Source organism: Dermacentor albipictus, chromosome 8 (genome assembly GCF_038994185.2).
Source record: "Dermacentor albipictus isolate Rhodes 1998 colony chromosome 8, USDA_Dalb.pri_finalv2, whole genome shotgun sequence".
Lineage (NCBI taxonomy): Eukaryota > Metazoa > Arthropoda > Arachnida > Ixodida > Ixodidae > Dermacentor > Dermacentor albipictus.
The window spans coordinates 39318362-39340233 of record NC_091828.1 but is presented as its reverse complement, the minus strand read 5'-3'; the positions used below and the strand labels follow the sequence as shown (position 1 = coordinate 39340233).

The window sequence follows — 21872 nt, the reverse complement described above, 5'->3', positions numbered from 1 at the left end:
AATAAAAAATGTCACGCACAAGGAGCCAGAAATTATATCATGCCTAACATTGCCGTACATATTATTATCTTATTAACGTCATGCAAGAGTCTTCATAGTTTTGCTAATTGAAAAAGTGAAGTTTGCTTGGAAATTTCTTGGTAATATACATTTTCTTGACCAAACTCTAAAGTTATTAGTGTTTGGCATGTTATGAGATACTGAACAACTGTGCAATATATTTAGTAAACCAATGTCGTTGCTGTCACAACACACAAATAAGAATGTAACCATTCCTTGGCTTAATAATGCAAAGCACTCTTTAGCGAGTCGAGCCTTTGTCTGAGAATGCATCTCACACCGCTGTTTTTGTGGGCCTATGTCGAAGACAGAACAGTCTAAAACTATGTGCCAGAGAGAGGAGCTAGTAGGCGCCGAGATGTTATATATATATTTATATATATATATATATATATACATATATATATATATATATATATATATATATATATATATATATATATATATATATATATATATATATATATATATATAGAACATCTCGGTGCCTACTCATCAGTGTAGTCAGTGTACTCATCAGCCCATCAGTGTAGTGTATAGTGTAGTGTATATATATGGAATCGGAGATGGGTAAAAAAGCACAATACACTACACTGATGGGCGACTTCAATGCCAGGGTAGGCAAGAAGCAGGCTGGAGACAAGTCAGTGGGGGAATATGGCTTAAGCTCTAGGAATAGCATGGGAGAGTTATTAATAGAGTTTGCAGAAAAAGATCATATGCGCATAATGAATACCTTCTTCCGCAAGCGGGATAGCCCAAAGCATACGTGGAGGAGCCCGACCGGCGAGACTAGAAATGAAATAGACTTTATACTCTGCGCTAACCCTGGCATCATATAAGATGTGGACGTGCTTGTCAAGGTGCGCTGCAGTGACCATAGCATTGTAAGAACTCGAATTAGCCTAGACTTGAGGAGGGAATGCAAGAAACTGGTACATAAGCAGCCGATCACTGAGTTAGCAGTAAGAGAGAAAGTAGAGGATTTCTGGATCAAGCTACAGAGCAGGTAGCTTAACAACAGCCTTAACTCAGGAAGCGGACCCAAGTGTTCAAGATATGAAAGACAATCTTATGGGCGTCATTATGAAATGTGCGATAGAACTCCGTGGTAACTCCGTTAGACAGGATGCGAGTAAGCTATCGCAGGAGACGAAAGATCTGATCACGAAACGCCAATGTATGAAAGCCTCTAGCCCTACAGCTAGAGTTGAACTGGCAGAACTATCCATGTTAATCAACAAGCGTAAGACAGCTGACATAAGGAAGTATATTATGGATAGAATTGAACATGCTTTCATGAACGGAGGAAGCCTACAAGCAGTGAAGACGAAACTAGGATTAGGCAAGAATGGGATGTATGCGTTACGAGACAATGCCGGCAATATCTTTACTAATATAGATTAGATCGTTGAAGTGGCTCAGGAATTCTATAGACATTTATACAGTGCCAGTGGCACGCACGACGATAATGGAAGAGAGAATAATCTAGAGAATTTTGAAATCTCACAAGTAACGCCGGAAGAAGTAAAGAAAGCCTTGGGAGCTATGCAAAGGGGCAAGGCAGCTGGGAAGGATCAGGTAACAGCACATTTGTTGAAGGATGGTGGGCAGATTGTTCTAGAAAAACTGACCACCCTATATACGCAATGCCTCATGACTTCGAGCGTACCGGAATCTTGCAAGAACGCTAAAATAATACTAATCCATAAGAAAGGGGACGCCAAAGACTTGAAACACTATAGACCCATCAGCTCACTGTCCGTTCCCTACAAAGTATTTACTAAGGTAACTGCAAATAGAATCAAGAACACCTTAGACTTCAGTCAAACAAAAAACCAGGTAGGATTCCGTAAAGGCTACTCAAAAATATACCATATTCACACTATCAAGCAGATGATAGAGAAATGAGCGGAATATAACCAACCCTTATATATAGCTTTCATTGATTACGAGAAAGCGTTTGATTCAGTCGAAACCGCAGCAGTGTTGGAGGCATTACGGAATCAGGGTGTAGACGAGCCGTGTGTAAAATTACTGAATCATATCTATAGTGGCTCCACAGCCACCGTAATCCCCCATAAAGAAAGCAACAAAATGCCAACAAAGAAAGGCGTCCGGGAGGGAGATTCGATCTCTCCAACGCTACTCACAGTGTGTTTACAAGAGGTATTCAGAGACCTGGATTGGGAAGAATTGGGGATAAGTGTTAACGGAGAATACCTTAGTAACTTGCGATTCGCTGATGATATTGCCGTGCTTAGTAACTCAGGGAACCAACTGCAATGCATGCTCACTGACCTGGAGAGGCAAAACCGTAGGGTGGCTCTAAAAATTAATCTGCAGAAAACTAATGTTTAACAGTCTCGGAAGAGATCAGCAGTTTACGATAGGTAATGAGGCACTGGAAATGGTAAGGGAATACATCTACTTAGGACAGGTAATGACTGTGGATCCGTATCATGAGACAGAAATAATCAGAATAGTAAGAATGGGCTGGGGTGCGCTTGGCAGACATTCTCAGATCATGAACAGCAGGTTGCCATTATCCCTCAAGAGAAAAGTGTATAACAGCTTTGTCTTACCAGTACTCACGTACGGGGCAGAAACCTGGAGGCTTAAGGAAAGGGTTCTACTTGAATTGAGGACGACGCAATGAGATATGGAAAGAAGAATGATAGGTGTAACGTTGATGGATAAGAAAAGAGCAGATTGGGTGAGGGAACCAATGCGAGTTAATGACATCTTAGTTGAAATCAAGAAAAAGAAATGGGCATGCCATGTAATCAGGAAGGAAGATAACCGATGGTCATTAAGGGTTAGGGACCGGATTCCAATGGAAAGAAGCGCAGCAGGGGGCGTCAGAAAGTTAGGTGGGCGGAAGAGATTAAGAAGTTTACAGGGAGAACATGGCCACAATTAGTACGTGACCGGGGTAGTTGGAGAAGTATGGGAGAGCCCTTTGCTCTGCAGTGGGCGTAACCAGGCTGATGACGATAATGTTGTTGATGATGATGATGAACGAGGATTCCAGTAGGGGAACACCCTCCGGTAGAGGCATCTAAACATTTAAAACAGGGCACAGATTCATAAAAATATTAGTGCATAGGCCTCAAATCAACAACTGTACTTTCTACCTCCGTTGCTTGCGATATGCTACGGAGGTGCATAACGCAGGAGCGTAACTAGATCGCGCCATTTTATTGTGAGCCTCGGGCCCAATAACGTGAAAGTATTCTATTATGTTTTTATTCCAATCTCCTCACGTCAAATTTGCGTAACCACCGACGCAAGCACCGGGCAGTCACCCGCAGGGTTGTCTGGATAGACCAATCAAATGCTCCCCTCGTTCATAGGAGGTCACTTTTGTTTGCTTGAAAAACGAATGACAATGTCTACACTGCTCATGCAGGGTTCTGTTTCCACAGAGACTGCGTGCGCTTCTTTGGCGCCATCTCGCAGTCATCCTCACCGGAAAGCCCATCTTTGGCGGCAATACGCTTTTATTCCCATGCTTTCACCATACCCTCCTCCTCCGCTTTCTTCTTCGCGCTCTCTTCGTTATCTCCGACATTATCTCCAGCTGCGATCAGCATTCGCTTTCCTCCTTCACTATGCTCGTTCGCTTGGCTACGAGGGACAACGCCGACGTTAGTCACATGAAAGGCGCCTAGCAGCTGCGCACAAAAATAAAATTCGTATGAGGGGCAGCTTACGTTCATTATCACAAGTTTTCATCGACGGTTATCTCATATGTGCTCTGTTGAATTAGCATTCCGATCTTGGAGTCCCGGGAGGATGCGATTTAATTAGGGCCAGACAATGAAATCTTCCTTACCTCAGTAAGGAAGCCTTCATTGCAGTGAGGCTACCTTATGTCACTCTGAAAGGTTCCTTACTGAGGCGCCCTCGGTGAAGGCTTCCTTGGTGCTTCCTTGGTACTTCCTCAGCATAAGAAGCCAAACAATGAAATCTTCCTTCCCTCACTAAGGAAGCCTTCATTGGGGTGAGGCTACCTTATGTCACTCTGAAAGCTTCCTTACTGAGGGGCCCTCGGTGAAGGCTTCCTTGGTGCTTCCTCAGCATAAGGTAGCTCCAAAGCTACCTTCATGCGTCCTTACGCCGCTCCTGGCCCTGAACGAGCGCTTCACCTCACTGCTTAACCACGTGGCATTCGCTTGCGCATGCGCACTGTCGCCCACCTGCGGAGAAGAGTGAGCACGGTACGTCTTGCCAGGCATGTTCGTTTCTGTCACGCGTGCTGCATGCAAGCATTGCTAGGCGTTGCTAGGCGTTGCAAGACGCCGGCGTGCCAGCGTTGCTGGAGCACATCAAATTTTGCACTGTAATGCGCAACTTTTTTTTAACTTTAGTAAACGAAACTAGAAGAAAGCGTCCACGCTTCTCTATATTAGCTATTCAATTTAAAGATTGTGCGACGATACAACATTTTTTAATAGAATAATGGTCTTCGCGGAAAGATTTGTAGAGATAATCTCGAACCCAGGCACGCGGCAACCGCTCCTTAGGTGAGGACGGGTGAAGGGAGCTTTCAGAGTACGCTTGCTTCCTCCATCGGTTTTTTGCTGTAAGGAGGCCTCACGTAAGGTTAGGAAGCGCTCGAAGGAAAGGAACTAGGGGTGTGCGAATATTCGGAATTTCGAATAGGAATCGAATATTTTCCATATTCGGAGCGTATTCGATTCGAGAAATGCATGTTCGGAAATTCACGAATATCCGAGGACGGCCGAATAACGGTGGAAACGGCGAATATTCGGATAGACTGCGAATAATTGAGCAATTAACCAATTGTATGCTTGCTCCGCATTCTCCTAAGAACATGTTTATTAACTGAGAACTTCGCATGATCCGCTCATTATCTGTATGCTCTGTTTCAGTCTATCTGCTTCAGGCATTTGAGACATGATCAGTTTCGGTTTCTTTTTCACCAAGCTTTATAATTCCAATTATTTTGGAATGCCCCATTGCCTTGAAGGTTGCAAAGGCAACTCAGGGTTGCCTTTGCAACCCTGAGTTGCCATTATCTGTATGCTCTGTTTCAGTCTATCTGCTTCAGGCATTTGAGACATGATCAGTTTCGGTTTCTTTTTCACCAAGCTTTATAATTCCAATTATTTTTGGAATGCCCCATTGCCTTGAAGGTTGCAAAGGCAACTCAGGGTTTGCTAACATTGATTCAAAATGTATCAAGGCTCTTTGTGCGGAGTGGAAATTTGATGAAGTGGCCAGCCTAGGCATATTTCATGATCCGCGCTTTATGGCCACAGTTCATCAGGCATCTGGTCAGATGATCTGGCTGAAAAACCTTGTGACAAGGGAGCTCCAGGAAGCCGTCGTGGAACACCATGGGGACACCGCCGTGCCAGCGTCGACTTCGTGTCCACTGGTGGCATCGAGTGTATGGAATGCTTTTGACGATCTAGTGATGAACAAAGAGAAGACACATTTGGCATCTGCCCCTGAGAGGCAAGTTACAGACTACGCGCAAAAGCCTCTTCTGGAAAGGGGCATGAATCCTTGTGAGTGGTGGCAGTCCATTGGCCGCTTCAGGTACTCGCTTTTAAGTGCACTCGCCCGGAAGTACTTGGCGATCACTGCCAATTCAGTTCCTAGTGAAAGAGTCATTTCTACCGGTAGAAATGTGACAGTGCATAGAGAGCGTTTACTTTCTGGCCATATTGAGCAGTTAATTTTCCTTCACGACAATCTGTAACAAGCGTTTTACCTGACTGAGGGCATTACCTGAGTCCGTTATCTATAATTGAGTACCTCTTTAATTTGAAGCAACCTTGTAAAATGCAATGTTATTTTTAGAAGGGTAATAAAGCTATTGTTACCTCTCTTGCAATTTTTTAATACTACACATGTATTCGATATTCGATGCGATATTCGAAGAGAGTTCTTCGTCTTATTCGTATTCGATTCGCAATCGAAAATTTCAATATTCGCACACCCCTAAAAGGAACGTTTTATTGTTTGGGCCAAGCTACCTTCATGCGTCCTTACGCCTCTCCTGGCCCTGAACGAGCACTTCGCCTCACTGCTTAACCACGTGACGTTTGCTTGCGCGTGCGTGCTGTCGCCCACCTTCGGAGAAGCGCGAGAACGGTACGTTTTGCCAGGCACGTTCGTTTCAATCACGCGTGCGGCATGGAAGCGTTGCTAGGAGTTGCACGACGCCGGCGTGCCAGCGTTGCTGGAGCACATCAAGTTTCGCACTGTAATGCACTGCTTCTTTAGATTTAGTAAACAAAACTAAAAAATAGCGTCCACGCTTCTGTATATTAGCTCATCAACTTAGAGATTGTGCGACGATACAACCTTTTTTATTGAATAGGGGTGTTCTGGTGTTCGCCTAAAGCTTTTAAGAGATAATCTCGAACCCAGGCATGGCGGCAACCGCTCCTTACGTGAGGACGGGTGAAGGGAGCTTTCAGGCCCAAACAATGAAACGCTCCTTTCCTTAGACCGCTTCCTAACCTTACGTGAGGCCTCCTTACAGTGAAGGACCAATGGAGGAAGCAAGCGTACTCTGAAAGCTGCCTTCGCCCGTCCTCACGTGAGGAACGGTTGCCGCCCGCCTGAGTTGGAGAATATCACTTAAAAGCTTTACGCAAACACCATTATTGAATAAAAATAAGTTGTATCGTTGCGCAAGTTTTTTAATTGAAGTGGTAATATAAAGATGCGGTGACACGTTCTTATATTTTTTGTTTACTATAAGTGACAAAGTACCCCATTCTAGCGCAAAAACTTGATGCGTTCTAATAACACTGGCACGCATGCGCCGTGCAATGCCTATCAAATCTATTCGTACAGAACGCGCGATTGAAACCAACATGCCTGGCAAGACATACTTCACCGAAGAAGAGAAAGACCTTGTGCAGGACCTCATCAACAAGTATAAGGACGTCATCGAGAACAAGCGCACGGACGCCGTGTCGTTAACCGCGAAGGCCAAGGCATGGGAAAAACTGTGCGCAGAATATAACAGCAGGCCCTTTGTGCGTGCCCGGGACGTCAAACAGCTCAAGAAGCTGTGGGATAACTTGAAGCAAAGGTGGAAGCGCGAGAAAGCGAAACAAATTCGTGACGTCATGGCTACAGGTATGTTTCACTGCTTCGTGAAAAGGCAATGCGTGTTGCATACAATGCGTATTGCATATTTACAGGAGGCGGCCCGCCACCACAGCCTATAGATGATCGGCTTGCACAGGTTGAAGCAGTCGTGCCACACCTGACCACGCGAGTACCAAACCCCTTTGACAGCGACCGCCCGCTAGATGCTCCATCAGATACGCAAAGCGCTTTGGAGATACTGAACGGGATGTTGCATGACAGTGGACCGGCCGACAGTGATGAAGGTGCGTAGACTTGCGAGAGCAGGTCCCTCTCGGAAGACCTGGTACTGGCAGCGTGGCCAGAGGTGGAAAGCTCTCCAGGCATCGTTAGCGCTTCTTCCGCAGCACACATCTCCACTCACGAGTTTGATTAGCCGTTTTCGTGAGCCGTTTTCATGATGTGGTTGCATATATTGCCATCTCTTTTCTGTCCACATGGTCACCCCATAAAACCCTTTCTTCTCTCCTTCTTTTTACAGTGCAGAATGGCCGACCTTTCCTTTTCTCGTAAACGAACCCATCTCTATTCTGGGGGATCGGTGTCATCGCTTTCATATACAAATATGTTGCTCGCGTTCTGCATGCACCCAAGTCACCTGCTGGATGTCCCAGCTAACTTTAGCCAGAGTTTAAAAATATGCGAATGCTATGTAGCTGGACAGAACCAAGGTAGTGTTACTTGTCGCTAGGAGATGCTGTGATAGTTTTTTCAATCTATGTAATGACATAATTACCCCTAATTAATTATCAACTTGTGAAATGTTATTTAACTTGTTAAATGTTAAAACCTGCGATACAGCTTTCTGATGCTCAATACGTGCTACATAGGAGTGTTCTTCCGAGCGTGAAGGAAGTCTGCAAGTACACGCAAACTGGCTCGAGCGGTCACTCGCGCGACCATTCCGCATGCATTTGCGGGCTTCCTTCACACTCGGAAAAATACTTCTATGTAGCACGTATTGAGCATCACAAAGCTGTATCGGGTGTACTTCATATCGCTCTACAATTTTCTCATTGACATTTGTGATGTAATTATAACATTTGGGAAGTTTCATGACTTATTTCAGACTAATTACGTAATTAGGTTGAATAAAATAATTGGAGTATCTCCAAGAGACGGTAAACATTACTTACATTGGTTATGTCCAGCTATGTGGCATTCGCACATTTTAAAACTCTAGGTAAAGTTAGCTGGGACACACTGTTTGTGCAAGCTTGTTTAGGTGCAGAAAATTTCCTTAAAAAATTGCCTGTGGCAGGTAATGCAATTATAACCTTTGATGTACATTGCTCAATGCAGCGGCCATTAATTCTGCAAGAAATGGAAATGGTAATCATAAGAGTAACGTAATTATGCTAATTAGTTTTTAATCAATTACTTTGCATTTCAACGTATAAATTATAGCCACTGAATTCGCATGGCGCACACACTTAGAACGAATTCTCTGTACAGCAAGAGTTCCAAGATATCTTCAAAATGTCCGTCGAAATGCATTGGTGTCAACACTGCTGTGCTTCAATGCATGCAAGAGCGGTTTCTTAAAACAGTACCTGCAATACGAGCACATTTCATCTGACACCTTGAAAATTATCTTGAAAAGTGGCACAGTCCAGAGAATTCATTCCAAGTGCATACGCCGTGCAAATGTGTCATATGCTGAATTGTGTGGCATAAAGCAATTAAATAAAATGGTAATTAGTGTAACTATGTTACCTGGTAAATTAAGCACTTTGATTTCTGGAAGGAATGGCCACTGCATTGACTAATTTAGAGGAAGGGTCATATTGTGCAATCTGCCATAGGCAACGGTTACAAGTTTGGTGCAGCTAAAAAAAAACCTGTATACCTGGAACTGTTAAGAGGGCTACTGGTACAGGCGTGTTATCATTTGTAACTGGATAAATTCCATGACAGAGAATCTGAAAGCATTTAACAAATTCAGTTGTATTTTATTTCATGATCTACTTCCTCACAATTTATGCAAGTTGTTAAAATGGATGAAACCACTTCTTTGCAGAACGAACACTCGAACTCAGCTCAAGTGACAGAGCAGCAATGCAGTCAATGGTGCACAGCTCTTGTACATCATGCATGGGTGATGAAGACAATCCTTCTATACATGAGCCTGGATTTGACACAAACACACACAACAGTCAACGTGCAGATGAGCCAAGTATTCGGCATGTCCGTGGAGGTAGGCTAGGTCTCTTGCAGGAGACACTTCAGGCTGAACTTGAGGCTCGTCTCGATGCCATCAAAAGCGAGAAAAAAAACAAAGCAATTGAACACAACGAACGACTGAGATGCATTGTAGAAGAACACGAGCTGAAAATTAGCCACCTGAAGGAGCAGCACAACGATGAAAGGAAAAAACGAAATGTGCTGCATAAAATAAAGTTCGTATTTTGAAAGAAAAAGAAAAGGTGCAAAAACTGAAGCAGGAGCTCCTGAAAAAACAGCTGCAGGCGGATGACTCTGATTAAAGGATATCTGTAATAGTAACTTGTTGAAGTGCAAAGGCAAGCAAACGTAGCTAAGGTTTTCAATACATTATGCCGCAACTGATGGCAAGAATGCTCAGGTTCTTCTTGTTTGTTTTGTTTCACAGGTAACAACTAGTCATTGTGCACATGTACCTGTTGTATTTTACTTTGAATAAATTATGTCATTTTCTGAAGAAACAGTAGGCCTGAAATGTCGTTTTTCAACTACAACATGTCATGTTTACAAATAGCAATGTTTTGCTCACTGCACACAGCGTTTTACTCACTGCAAGGTCAGCCAGCCTCAACTGGTAGTCTGCGGGTGACTTGAACACATTTGTCCAGCAGCTAGCAAACACTCTCAATGGTATGTGGAACATAGCTTTTCGAACCACCTAACATACACTGCTCACAATAGACACTGAGTAGCTGCATGTTTAAATCAAGTCCACTTCATCGCTCCTGTGCCCAGAGGAAAAGCACCGACGGATGTAGCAGCTGCGTACTTGTGTGCCCAGAAGCGTGTCTGGATCCCCTTGGGTAGTACTGTCAGGCAGACTCGCGTCGAGGTGTTCCTCATCAGGACGTGGACAAGGGTCTCGCAACATACGGGCAAGGTTGTGCAGTGCTGCACAAGCTGTAATAATGGCTGCAGACCGGTCAGTCTTTGTCAGCAGCTTTACCCTCAGGCAAGCGAAGCGCCTCTTCCATACGCCAAATGCGCGTTCCACGCTGTTTCTCGTTCGTATATGACTGGAGTTGCACCTGCAGGAGAAAAAATAAAATGTAAAAAAAGTTCTTAAGCAACAAGCAATATATTTAGATGGAATTTTGAGCAGGCCCAGTTACAGCCATACTTCACTGTGGAACAGTGAATGCGAACAATTTAGTTATATTGTTTAGCAGGCAGGTAGTAATATACATTTTTAAAATCTTTCAACTGTACTCGCTAGCTCCCTATGGGATTACCATTTAGACACTGTGAAGCCTATGTGCCCTTCAAGATAACGAACCAAACAGTAAATGGCCAGTGTGGACAGTAATACCGTTGAGAGACTGGAGTAAGGCATGTGGAGGCTTGTACATAAGGAGCCACAAAATTTCAGAGGTTTACCTTCCCGTTTGTTTGCCTGCTCCGCTTCTGTAAGTTATGTGTTCAATGTAAAAATATCTCTGTCATTTGCAAATGAAATAGTACGCTTGCATTCTCTGTTTCCTTACATAACACTCAAGATTTAAGCAATGTTCAATGGCACTAAACATAAAGAGTGCATGTATGATAACTGGTAATACCAAGTTGCATGTGCCATTACCTCTTTTCGGGATCAGTGCGCGGATCCCTCAGCGGTGTCATGAGGAATGGTAGACAAGCGTATCCCTGGTCACCAAGGAGAACGCCAGGCACAGCTCTTTGCTCATACAGCGCCATGACTCTGCTGTTGGCGAATATTCTGCTGTCATGCACGGATCCAGGCCAACTTGCTACAAGGTCGAAAAATTGCAGCTCTGGACCAGTAACAGCCTGTCAACAAATAAGTGTGCATATATTTAAAATGGTCGCGTCTGACAAGAACAACCATGCGTGAACATTCGTAGCTTGCATGCATCCTTTCTGATCAACCAACATGATACATCATGTGTATTCTCCCTAAATTTCACATCAGTGCACCATATTTGGCGGCACTTTCTGATGCATAACCTACATACAGGTGCGGGATCACTGCTTAGCACACTAACGTGTTCAATGTGAATTGTTCCACTTCAAAATATTCAGTAAATACAAAAATGGTGATCGCAAATGCAGCGAATTTTGTGAGACGCTATGTTTCACTAGTGATAGCAATTAGCACCACAAAGTGGCGCTTCACAGTTCGCCGCTATATGTGCCACAAAAATGCAGCCATCGTTCTATATGAAACGCAACGGCACATTTTTTCAAAGCACTTAGGTGTACTGCACGCCAAATAAAGTGACATCTTCGCTACGCGCTGAATTACATGTACGGCGTTAATGACAGGAAAATCTGTATGGCTACGCGTCTTTACTCAAGCGCAAACAGTGCCTATACAAGCTGCTGTCTTAGGAATTGTCGCCTTCATTGTGCGAGGGGTCGGTGCACGAGTTAGGCAATCCTGCGGACGACTGCACTTCGCTGTACTGAAGATGCAAAGGTGTGCACACCTGACATAGCTAGCAGCTACTAATGCGACAGTAAATTCACACGATAAAGTAGTAATAGAAGAATACAAACAAATACGTAGGCTTACCTGCACGTTAATCGAGAAGAATCCCTTGCGGTTGCGGAACACCTCGGCGTTCTCACCCCCAGGACTGACGATGGGGATGTGCGTACAGTCAATACACCCGGTGACACCGGGAAACCGGCCAATTTCGTAGAATCGGGCCATCACACCCTGCGCTTCAGCTGCCGTGGGGAGCCGCACATATTTCGGAAACAGGCGTACGCATATGGCTTGCGTAATTTCCCACACACAACGGGACACAAACTGCTGGGAAACATGCACCAGGTCGCCCACGACGGTCTGAATGGCACCAGTGCCGTAAAAACGAAGCGTTATGAGAAGCTTCAGCAACGGTGGAAACGGCGCTCCCCTTTGGTCCGTGTTGTCTTTCAACTGCAAGTCGGACATGATGGCCAACATGGACGCCTTGGTGAAGCGGAACCTGAAGGCGAACTCTTCTTCACTGTACACTTCCATGGGGTTTACCGCGTCGCGAAGTGACCTCACTGCGGGTGAATACCGGTACACTTCTCCGAACACAAACTCAGAGCCACGCTTCACAAATTCCACGAAGTCAGCCGCACTGTCACCTCGCCACGACGCCATTTCTTCTTTGACTGCGTTGAATCAGCTCAAGGCGCTGACGGCCACGCTTGCCAGCGCGCTCGCGGTACTCCGCAGGCGAGTGATAGCGCGCACGCGCAAGCATACGTCACGTGGTCAAGCACTGAGGTGAAGCGCTCGTTCAGGGCCAGGAGCAGCGTAAGGACGCATGAAGGTAGCGACAGCTTCCTAACCTTACGTGAGGCCTCCTTACAGCGAAGGACTGATGGAGGGAGCAAGCGTACTCTGAAAGCTCCCTCGGGCCGTCCTCACGTCAGGAACGGTTGCCGCATGCCTGGGTCCGAGAAGATATCTTAAAAGCTCTACGCGAACACCACTATTTAATAAAAAGATGTTGTGCCGTCGCATAATATTTAAATTGAAGTGCTAATATAGAGACGCATACGCTCTTTCTTCTAGTATTGTTTACTAAACGTAAAAAGGTTCAACATTATAGCGCAAAACCTGATGGTCACCAGCAACGCTGGCACGCCGGCGTCATGCAACGCCTAGCAACGCCACTCATCCCGAACGTGCGGCTGATACGAGCGCCTCTTCTTTACAATCGCACACTCTCTCTTCTCTCTCTCTCTCTCTGATATGAACATGCCTGTCAAGACAGCCCGCGCGTCCCGCGCTCACATGGTGCTCGCGCTTCTCCGCAGGTCGGCGACAGCGCGCATGCGCAAGCAAACGTCACGTGGATAAGCAGCGAGGTGAAGCGCTCGTTCAGGGTCAGGAGCGGCGTAAGGACGCATGAAGGTAGCTTCGGACATACCTTACGCAGAGGAAGCACCAAGGAAACCTTCACTGAGGGCTCCTCAGTAAGGAAGCTTTCAGAGTGGCATAAGGTGGTCTCACCAGAATGAAGGCTTCCTTACTGAGGCAAGGTGCTCGGAGCTGCCTTACGCTGAGGGAGCACCAAGGAAGCCTTCACTGAGGGCCCCTCAATAAGGAGGCTTTCAGAGTGACATAAGGCAGCCTCACCGCAATGAAGGCTTCCTTACTGAGGTAAGGAAGGTTTCATTGTTTGGCCCTCAGAGTATGCTTGCTTCCTCCATCGGTCCTTCGCTGTAAGGAGGCCTCACGTAAGGTTAGGAAGCGCTCGAAGGAAAGGAACGTTTCATTGTTTGGGCCTTAGTCTCACTTTGTATACTGAGTGTGATTTTCTATGTATGTGCAAGCCAAAATGAACCGATCGTTTACGGTAGCTACAGCTCAACAGACGGGGACAAAAAGAAATAGGAGGTGACTCTATACGGCGCATACACCAAAAAGTTCTATAAAAATGCTGCTGTACCATGCATGGGATGTACAATAAAAACCACCAGGTGGTGAAAATATGCGTAAATACGGAGGCCTCCACCACGTTGGCCATCGTAGCTCATTTTCAGGTTAAACCCAGAGACTTAACATGCCCCAACATTTTTCAGGCTGCTATGCACTTTAAGAACACCACAGTTTTACGCACATTTATCACATGCAGGATAACAGAGAAAAGCGTTTCAATGATGGTAATTTGAGGAAAAATTGGGCGAGTGGCTGAAGCTTCACGGTAGCCACAGCGTGACAGACGCGCACACAAGGAATAGTAGCGGACACAAGAGTGCTCTAAGAATTGAAGTTTATTGAAAGAAAATATCCAATCTATACTACGTGTCAAATGACAAGCGCACGCCCCCCCCCCCCCTCCTCATACACAGATGCACTATCAAAAGCCACCTTCATATGGCTTTACCTAAGATCTCAGAAGGCAACCTCGCTATCTCGCAGTGAAATTGATGGCTGATTAACGCATGGGGAGCCTTTCTTTCTACTGTTATCGGGTTCATAATTTCACGTGAGCGCTTCTCGCTCTGTTTTACGAGCACAATAATTCTTTCAAGAAGCGGCTGACACCCACAGTCGCGATAATGCATACAAAGGTGCAAATGGGCAAAACCCTTGAAAGAACTATTGTGATCCCTTAATCGTCTGTTCCGGCATTGTGCAGTAAGACCGATATATAATGTAGACCTCAAGAAAAAGTTATCCGATAAACAACATTTTGTGTCGAGGAGGCGAACTGCATGCGACGCTTTACATTGCAATCCTCCCTCTTGTTCAGACACCCCTTGTGAAGAGCCCGCTTGTATGCGATTTGACAATTGCCATTAACTTATGTTTTCTACGAAAACCCAGCCTTGACCGGAAACTTAGAAGCCACCATTTTCAGCCGTTGCGAGAAGGAATAGACGTAGGCGATAATGGCAACCCTGTTCCACTTTCTGCTCATTAGTTTTATTCCACACTTGTTGCTCTTTAAATTCCGTAATTAAGCGTTCACAGCATAAAGGTATCACTGAAATTGGATACCGTGCCTCATTCAGCCTTGTCACCTGATTCCTCACACTTTCAAGCATAAGGTGAGGACAGCTCTTCGTTAGGGCGCCTGGACCTGCCTCAGTAGCAATGCCATGCTTAGTATGTTTCGAATGGCTAGACCTATAATCGAGAAGGGACTCAGAAGTTATCGGCTGATATGGCGAGCACTCGTGATCCCCCGCAAAATAAAGCCAGATATAATGAAATTGCAGCAATTATTTTTCGGGAACTTCGAAAGTAAAGTTGAGACACTGTCCTTGTCCTCTAAATAGCTTCAGTACATCCACGACAGCTACGTGAAAGTTACGTTTGTCTATGAAAATCAAATAAGTATCCAATACCTGAAAACATTAAGAGCAGCCCACTCAGGTTTCGATGAATGTGCTGGTCAATGCAAGCTAAAGGACATATTACCGAGAACACACCCAACACAACAAGCTATGCAGACGGCAGCTTTCTGGACAAATATTTCACCTTCCCTCAAGACCAAAGATGACTTGAAACAGAAATCAAGAAACTCCAACATGCTTTCAACCAGAATTTTACACATTTCGACAAATTCCAGTTCGTCCGTTTGATCGTCGATGCAGTCCTTAATAAAATGCACCTGACGCACAAGCGCCCACAAATAATATAGAAGTTCTACTTAACACTAAACCCAGCGCATTCCCCCGGATTTTGTTCTATCAAGAACTGTACAGCGCTCGGAGAACTGGCAGCAAGGAATTGGTCCTCGATTCTCAGCCAGTTAGGGTGTGTATGCACAAACATTATGCACATTATGAACATGATGCAGTATGCAAGATGTATGCACATCGCATTAGAAAGAAGCGCTCCTTATGCGTTAATCATGCATTCATTTCGCTGCCAGATAGCGCGTTTGCCTTGTTAGACCTTAGGTAAATCCGCTGAGTTGTGTCCTGCCATTGCAATTTGTTTCTGACAGTTGCTAATCAGCCGTGTATCACCTTCAAACTTGCGCCTTTTGTGATATGAACGTAGGTTTTCATAGTGTGTCGGTGTATCCTGGTGGGGCAGCGTGCTGGTCATTTGGTGCTTCTTATATATGAGATATTTTCTTTCAATAAACTTCAGTTCTTGTTCAGCGCCCTATTGTATCTCCTACTATTCCTTTTGTGTGCGTCGGTCACGACGTGGCTACCATGAAGCTTCACCAACTCACCCAATTTTCCATCTCATTGAAGTCATTCAAACTATTTTCTCTGTTATTCTGCATGTGATAAATTCGCGTAGAGCTGTGTTGCTCTTAAAGTGCACAGCAGTCGGGAAAGTGATGGGTTATGTTAAATTTCGGGGTTTAACCTCTAGAATTTGGAAAGTGGGCTATGAGGGCTTCCATAGTGGAGGCCTCCGGAATTTGTCGCCTATTTTCACTATATACCTCGTGGTCTTGACTGCACATCCCCAAGCACAGTGCACGAGCTTTTTTGGCTTAGCTCTCTTTGAACGTGGCCGGCAGAGCCGGGAATGAGACCCATGCCCAAGTCCTAAGCAGCGCAATGGTAAGCCCACCGAGCAGAGTGAGTACAGCAAATGTGAAACGAAACCAATTATCTCATACACGGCTAACCTAATACAACTAATTCTCTGTCAACTTTCTCATTATTTTTGTTGCTAGTTTATTACCTGTCAAAGCATAATTTGTCTTCTTGGTGGTTTCAAGAAAAATTTTGCCACTCCCATTGGCAGCGATTAGACAGACGCACTTAGACAAGTCCGAAATTCAAAAAAAAAAGAAATACTACTGCACTTAGATTTAGGTTAACGTCAAATGAACTCAGGTGGACTAAATTCTTCAGTAGTGTGCCACTATGGCATGCCTCTTAATCCGACGGTTGTTTTGGCACGCACAGCCCCATAATTAGACTTAGGCAACGATAAGGTGTGCTGTGCGATGTAATGACAATGTTCACCTTCTCGTGGGTTATGAACAATGACGCACAACAACACCTCAAACAAACACGTTTCCCTGTGTAGTTCTGTTTTTTACGCAGTTAAACAGCAGTGGTGCAGGCAAGGTAACGTTGAACATCAGCTAACCATTCTTGCATTTCATTTAACTCTGAAGGAATTAAAGATTTGACGTAAACATCATCGCTTATTGTCGTCACTCAAAGCAAATAGCACGGAAAGCTTCACTTACATTCATTAACACGGGACGTAGGATGCGCCAAATTTTCTTCAGAGTTCGTTGTGAAGTATCCCAAAAACACGCCACTGCAGCTTTTTGAAACATGCTAGTGATTGTATCAGCTTTGGTATTCATAACAAACAACGTGTTCTCCACTAAACAAATAAACTCAACTTTTTACAAGGCTTTAGCTTGCAGGGGTCTGATGTGCACGCCACCAAAACAAAGACTATAAACATTGTGCTACAGGCATTATTTTATTGCACTTTAAGAACGGATTTCTTGTACCTTCACCGTGTAATTGAGTATGGCAGAGGAAAATAACATATTAAGGAGGTCGTAGTAGAGCTTCTTACAGAACATTTTATCCGAATGATGAAAAGAAATCACACTCACAAGAAACACAATGCTGAAACCACTTCCTTTCGATAATTCCATCCTAGTCCATGCACCTACTCTGACAGCACTATAATTTCCTCTAGTACACTACCCAGCTGCACTTGTATAACATTTCTGACAATTTTGTCTTTTACGTCTCGGACAAAAACGAATAGACAAATAAGTTCTCTTAGGTACAATTGCAGTAAAAGATGCCCGCCAACATGGAATATTTTGGAAAGATTGGCGCGCGTTGTTAGTGTTTCCCACGCTTTTCTTTCCCAGACAGAGCTCTAAACGAGTACCGAAGGACTCACAACTGTCTTGCGCTTAATCTTTTGCAATGTAACACTTATATTATATACTACAGCTAGCTTGCAAAAAACAGGTTTCAGGTTGTGGCCCATCTCAAAAGTGACTGATTCTGACTGAGTGACTGAGTGAGTGACTCCCTTCCCTTGGAATCCATTCCGTAACTCTTAATGATCATCGGTTATCTTCCCTCCTCATTACTTGTCCTGCCCATGCCCAATTCTTTTTCTTGATTTCAGCTAAGATATCATTAACTCGCGTTTGTTCCCTCACCCAATCTATTCTTTTCTTATCCCTTAAAGTTGCACCTACCATTCTTCTTTCCATAGCTCGTTGCGTCGTCCTCAATTTAAGCAGAACCCTTTTCGTAAGCCTGCAGGTGTCTGCCCCGTACTTGAGCACAGTTTATATTTGAGGTGTGTGAACTCGAAATTTGAGGGAGGGGTAATTTGAAAATAAAGGGATGGCCAACTGAAATTTGGGGTAGGAGCAGCTTTAATTGGAGGAGGGAAACATGAAATTTTGGGTGGATCAACTTCATACTTGGGCGTGGGCCAACTGCAAATTTGGGAGTGGCTCCACATGAAATTTAGGGATAGCCCAACTAAAGTTTGGAGGTGGGCCAAATTGAAATTTGGGGATGGGCCAACTCCAAATTTGGGGGTATACTTAGGCTACTTACACGACTCGAATGGAGTTTCTGCGTATTTTTATGCCTGATTACGTAAGGCCTCTGTTTGATTTTTCTAATAAGGCTCACTGTCGTAGAAGTATTCCAGCGGCACTCCTAAGTATTTTGCTAGCGGTCGCCGTAGGCGTGACGTCCCAGTACACTTTGCCAAACCTCAAAGTACTTGTCCAAGTTTAGCGTGCTATTGCTCGCGTGACAATATATTTGCACAGTATTGACAATATGCATTACATAGTGATCAACACAGAAAACGGCGGTGCCAAAATGCTGACCTCAACTTTAAAGAAATTAAAAGTGTGTGTAACGTAGTTATTTGTCACTTACATTTAAATAAAATGGTTCAATGATGATTAAAAATGATTAGGCGTTAGGGGGTATCCTTGCATCATGAAGCGGTGCACAGAAATGCGATTTGCCACTGATTTATTTATTATCAGACTTGTTGTACAGTCGGCATCACATTCCAGACATTCACAATATTCAGTATAGATAGAAGAAGCCCGTCATATGACATGCTGTCGGATGTCTTCTTAAAATCAATTTGCTTCATAGCGACACTGAGATGCTTTGCGTCACAGCATTAAAAGATTGATTATGCTAAGTATATATTTGCTATAATTGTTCTTCCCTCTATTCCACCCGTTAGATGTCGACGGATTAGCTGTTGCGTTACTCTCTGAAATGTGTGGGCTAATAATATTGTTACGGAAGGATGACAGAAGAGAGGAAGAAGAAGATCGGGAATGCTGGCTGCTTTGTGTTCTTGGTGGTCAGCCATCTTAACTGCTCTCACTCAGCTTGTATACACATTGTAAATATAGTCTTTCTGTACTCGCAACATCCACGTAACATATAGGTGACAAGTTCGGGGTACCACAGCTGGGAACGGAGCTCCGCAGTGGACGTCGCATTACCGCCCGCATCATGAATGACGGTGAGCACGCGGGATCACAGTCGTCGCCACCTACGTCGCTGTCACCTTCGGTTGTCGTTGGGCAACCCAAGGATACTGGAACTTTCTGTGGAACCGATGGCGCCGACGCCGAAGGGAGGGTGGGTATGTCCGAAAGTGTGAGTGGAATCGACATAAAGGACACAACGCTAATGCTAGCTAGCCTGTTCTACCTAAGAGGCACAGTCAAGGTGTGGTACGAAAACCACGAAGAAGAGCTAACCGGATGCAAAGAGAAGTTGACAGAGTTGTTTGGCAAACCAGTGGCCGTAAAACTGCCACAAAGCAGGAACTGGCCTCCCGTTCCCAATCCCCCACGGAGTCCTATGTTTCGTACATTCAGGACGTGCTGGCATTTTGTCGTAACGCCGACAATGACATGGAATAAGTTGAGAAGGTTGGGCACGTGCCTAAGTGCATTGCTGACGACGCGTTGACTCTGCTCACGTGCAAAAGCTGCTCTACAGTTGATGCAACAATTAAAGAGTGCCGACAATTCGAGCAGGCCAAAAGCCGACGCTTCTTGCAACCGTTCGCCAGACTTCCCAATGGCACCGCAACGTCGACGTGTGAAGATCACCCGCACAGCAGCATGCGTCGCCATCAGAGGACGTGGTGCGAATCGTTAGACGTGAACTGGATGCGATAGCACTCGCAGCTATCTGTGCGCGTAACCCTGATGCTACAACATTTTGAGTTCCCCTCGTACAAGCCATTGTTCGCCAGGAACTTTAAAACATTGGTTCACATTCCGTGTGTGCTGTCGCCAATCCCGGAGCTAACGAACGTCCTTCTACTATTTTAGCTCCACCCCAAGGCCTCTCTCCACGTTATCGCAACCCGACTGAGTGGAGTACTGCGGACAACCAGCAGATATGTTTCACGTGTCGCCGTAATGGTCATGTCACCCTATACTGTCGCAACTTGTGGCCCAGAACACACGCACGCCGACCAACCGGAGCCATTTTGATAGAATTGCCCGCAATGTTTCGCCTACCGCCGAGTCTAACAGCGCCGAGAACTGCTAGGAACACGTGGTACAGCTGCTAACCATCGCCGCGCGGATACCAGTCTCGTTCACCGCAAACACGACGCCCATCTTCGCGTTCGCTGCAGCCACGTCGTCTTTCATCCCCTGTGGCTTCTGGCTTCACCCTTTCGGAAAACTCAGAAATGCAGCCGTCGGAGGTGGTGCTGCATTGCCGACTACTGCAGTAAATCCTCTGTCTGTGCCCAGAAGGAGAAGTGTGATTGACATTAAAATAGACGGCGTACCTGTGAAAGCACTCGTCGACACTGGAGCCCACGATTCTGTAACGAGTGCTAGCCTACGTAGACGTTTAAATAAGGCCCTCACCCCAGCAGCTGCCCGAGTGCTTCGTGTGGCCGACGGCGGCGTGATGGGTGTTCTTCGAATGTTTACTGCGCGTTTAATTGTAGCCAGACGCACTACTTCGGTTCTCTTTGCTGTGATCGACAACTGCCCTCAAGATGTTATCCTTGGATTGGACTTCTTATCTATTCCTTCTGCTCTCATCGACTACGCGACCGGCGTAGTCGACGTAGTCAGTTACAACTGCCTCAACTTGCGATGCTCCAAGCACCGCCCCACCGCACTTGTACCCGCTTCACGATGTGTGTCTGGAAACCGAGGCAGTTACTTACATCATTTAGACCGCCCAGCCACAGGTTCTTGACGGTGAATATGTGCTTCGCCCCATCATCGACATGATTTTAAACCGGAACTTTGCTGTTCCGCATGCGCTGGTTATGGTTACTAATAACGATGTCGTTCTACCGCTTCTGAATTTCAGCCTGGGTCCTAAAGTGATTCCGGCCAGTGTTTCTATTCGTTCCGAATTTGACATTGAGAGTCTGAATGCCGAGAGTGTCTTATTAGCGCCAATTGCAGCTGACAGCTCTGGTTCCTTAACGGATGACTTCGCGAAAATGATTGCACCTGACCTCACATCTGCACAGGTCACGGACATAGGTCTCCTGCTTGAACCGTACAGTGACATCTTTGATTTCGGCGACAAGCCTTTAGGCCAAACATCTGTTGTTCAGCACGGTATAAACACTGGAGACACGAATACTATTGGTCGGCGTCCCTATCGTGTATCGCATGCTGAAAGACGAGTCATCCAATCTGAAGTGGAGAAAATGTTGCGCAATGGGGTCCTCGAGCCATCAACCAGTCCTTGGCCTTCGCCTGTCGTCCCAGTGAAAAAGAAAGGTGGTACCTGCCATTTTGCGTCGATTATCGGCACCTAAGATCACGCGAAAGGACGTCTACCCACTACCATGCATCGATGACACCTTGGACTGATTGCACGGAGCTAAATACTTCTCGTCCGACGATCATCGTTCTAGCTACTGGCAGATTCAGCTGATGAAATCTCCGTAACAGTATTTCCAAAATATTTAATCGTCGAGGTTTGTCAGGCTTACCGCTGTCTACGAAATAACATTACATTATTTGATTAGGTCA

At 45.3% G+C, this 21872-nt stretch overlaps 2 protein-coding genes across 2 annotated transcripts; one reads left to right on the top strand and one right to left on the bottom strand.

The window, feature by feature from the left end:
- Positions 1-6920: 6920 nt before the first annotated feature.
- Positions 6921-9612, top strand: LOC135916309 (uncharacterized). Its single transcript, XM_065449640.2, has 3 exons — positions 6921-7188; positions 7254-7445; positions 9221-9612. Exons 1-3 carry the CDS (start codon positions 6921-6923, stop codon positions 9610-9612), a joined length of 852 nt encoding a protein of 283 aa, XP_065305712.2.
- Positions 9613-12783, bottom strand: LOC135916299 (putative nuclease HARBI1). The gene is made up of 3 exons (XM_065449630.2): positions 11954-12783; positions 11000-11208; positions 9613-10451 (listed from the first exon to the last, which is right to left on the bottom strand). The coding sequence occupies exons 1-3, from the start codon at positions 12533-12535 to the stop codon at positions 10124-10126; spliced, it is 1119 nt and encodes a 372-aa protein (XP_065305702.1). The 5' UTR covers positions 12536-12783; the 3' UTR covers positions 9613-10123.
- Positions 12784-21872: the final 9089 nt, after the last annotated feature.

Excerpts from the sequence above, each read along its gene's own strand:
- LOC135916299 (XM_065449630.2), bottom strand. The coding sequence starts at position 12,535 with ATGGCGTCGTGGCGAGGTGACAGTGCGGCTGACTTCGTGGAATTTGTG. Across the intron at positions 11,209-11,953 it reads TCTTCTCGATTAACGTGCAG|GCTGTTACTGGTCCAGAGCT; the intron begins GTAAGCCTACGT and ends ATTTGTTGACAG. Across the intron at positions 10,452-10,999 it reads CGCACTGATCCCGAAAAGAG|GTGCAACTCCAGTCATATAC; the intron begins GTAATGGCACAT and ends TTTCTCCTGCAG.
- LOC135916309 (XM_065449640.2), top strand. The coding sequence starts at position 6,921 with ATGCCTGGCAAGACATACTTCACCGAAGAAGAGAAAGACCTTGTGCAG. Across the intron at positions 7,189-7,253 it reads TCGTGACGTCATGGCTACAG|GAGGCGGCCCGCCACCACAG; the intron begins GTATGTTTCACT and ends GCATATTTACAG. Across the intron at positions 7,446-9,220 it reads ACCGGCCGACAGTGATGAAG|AACGAACACTCGAACTCAGC; the intron begins GTGCGTAGACTT and ends ACTTCTTTGCAG.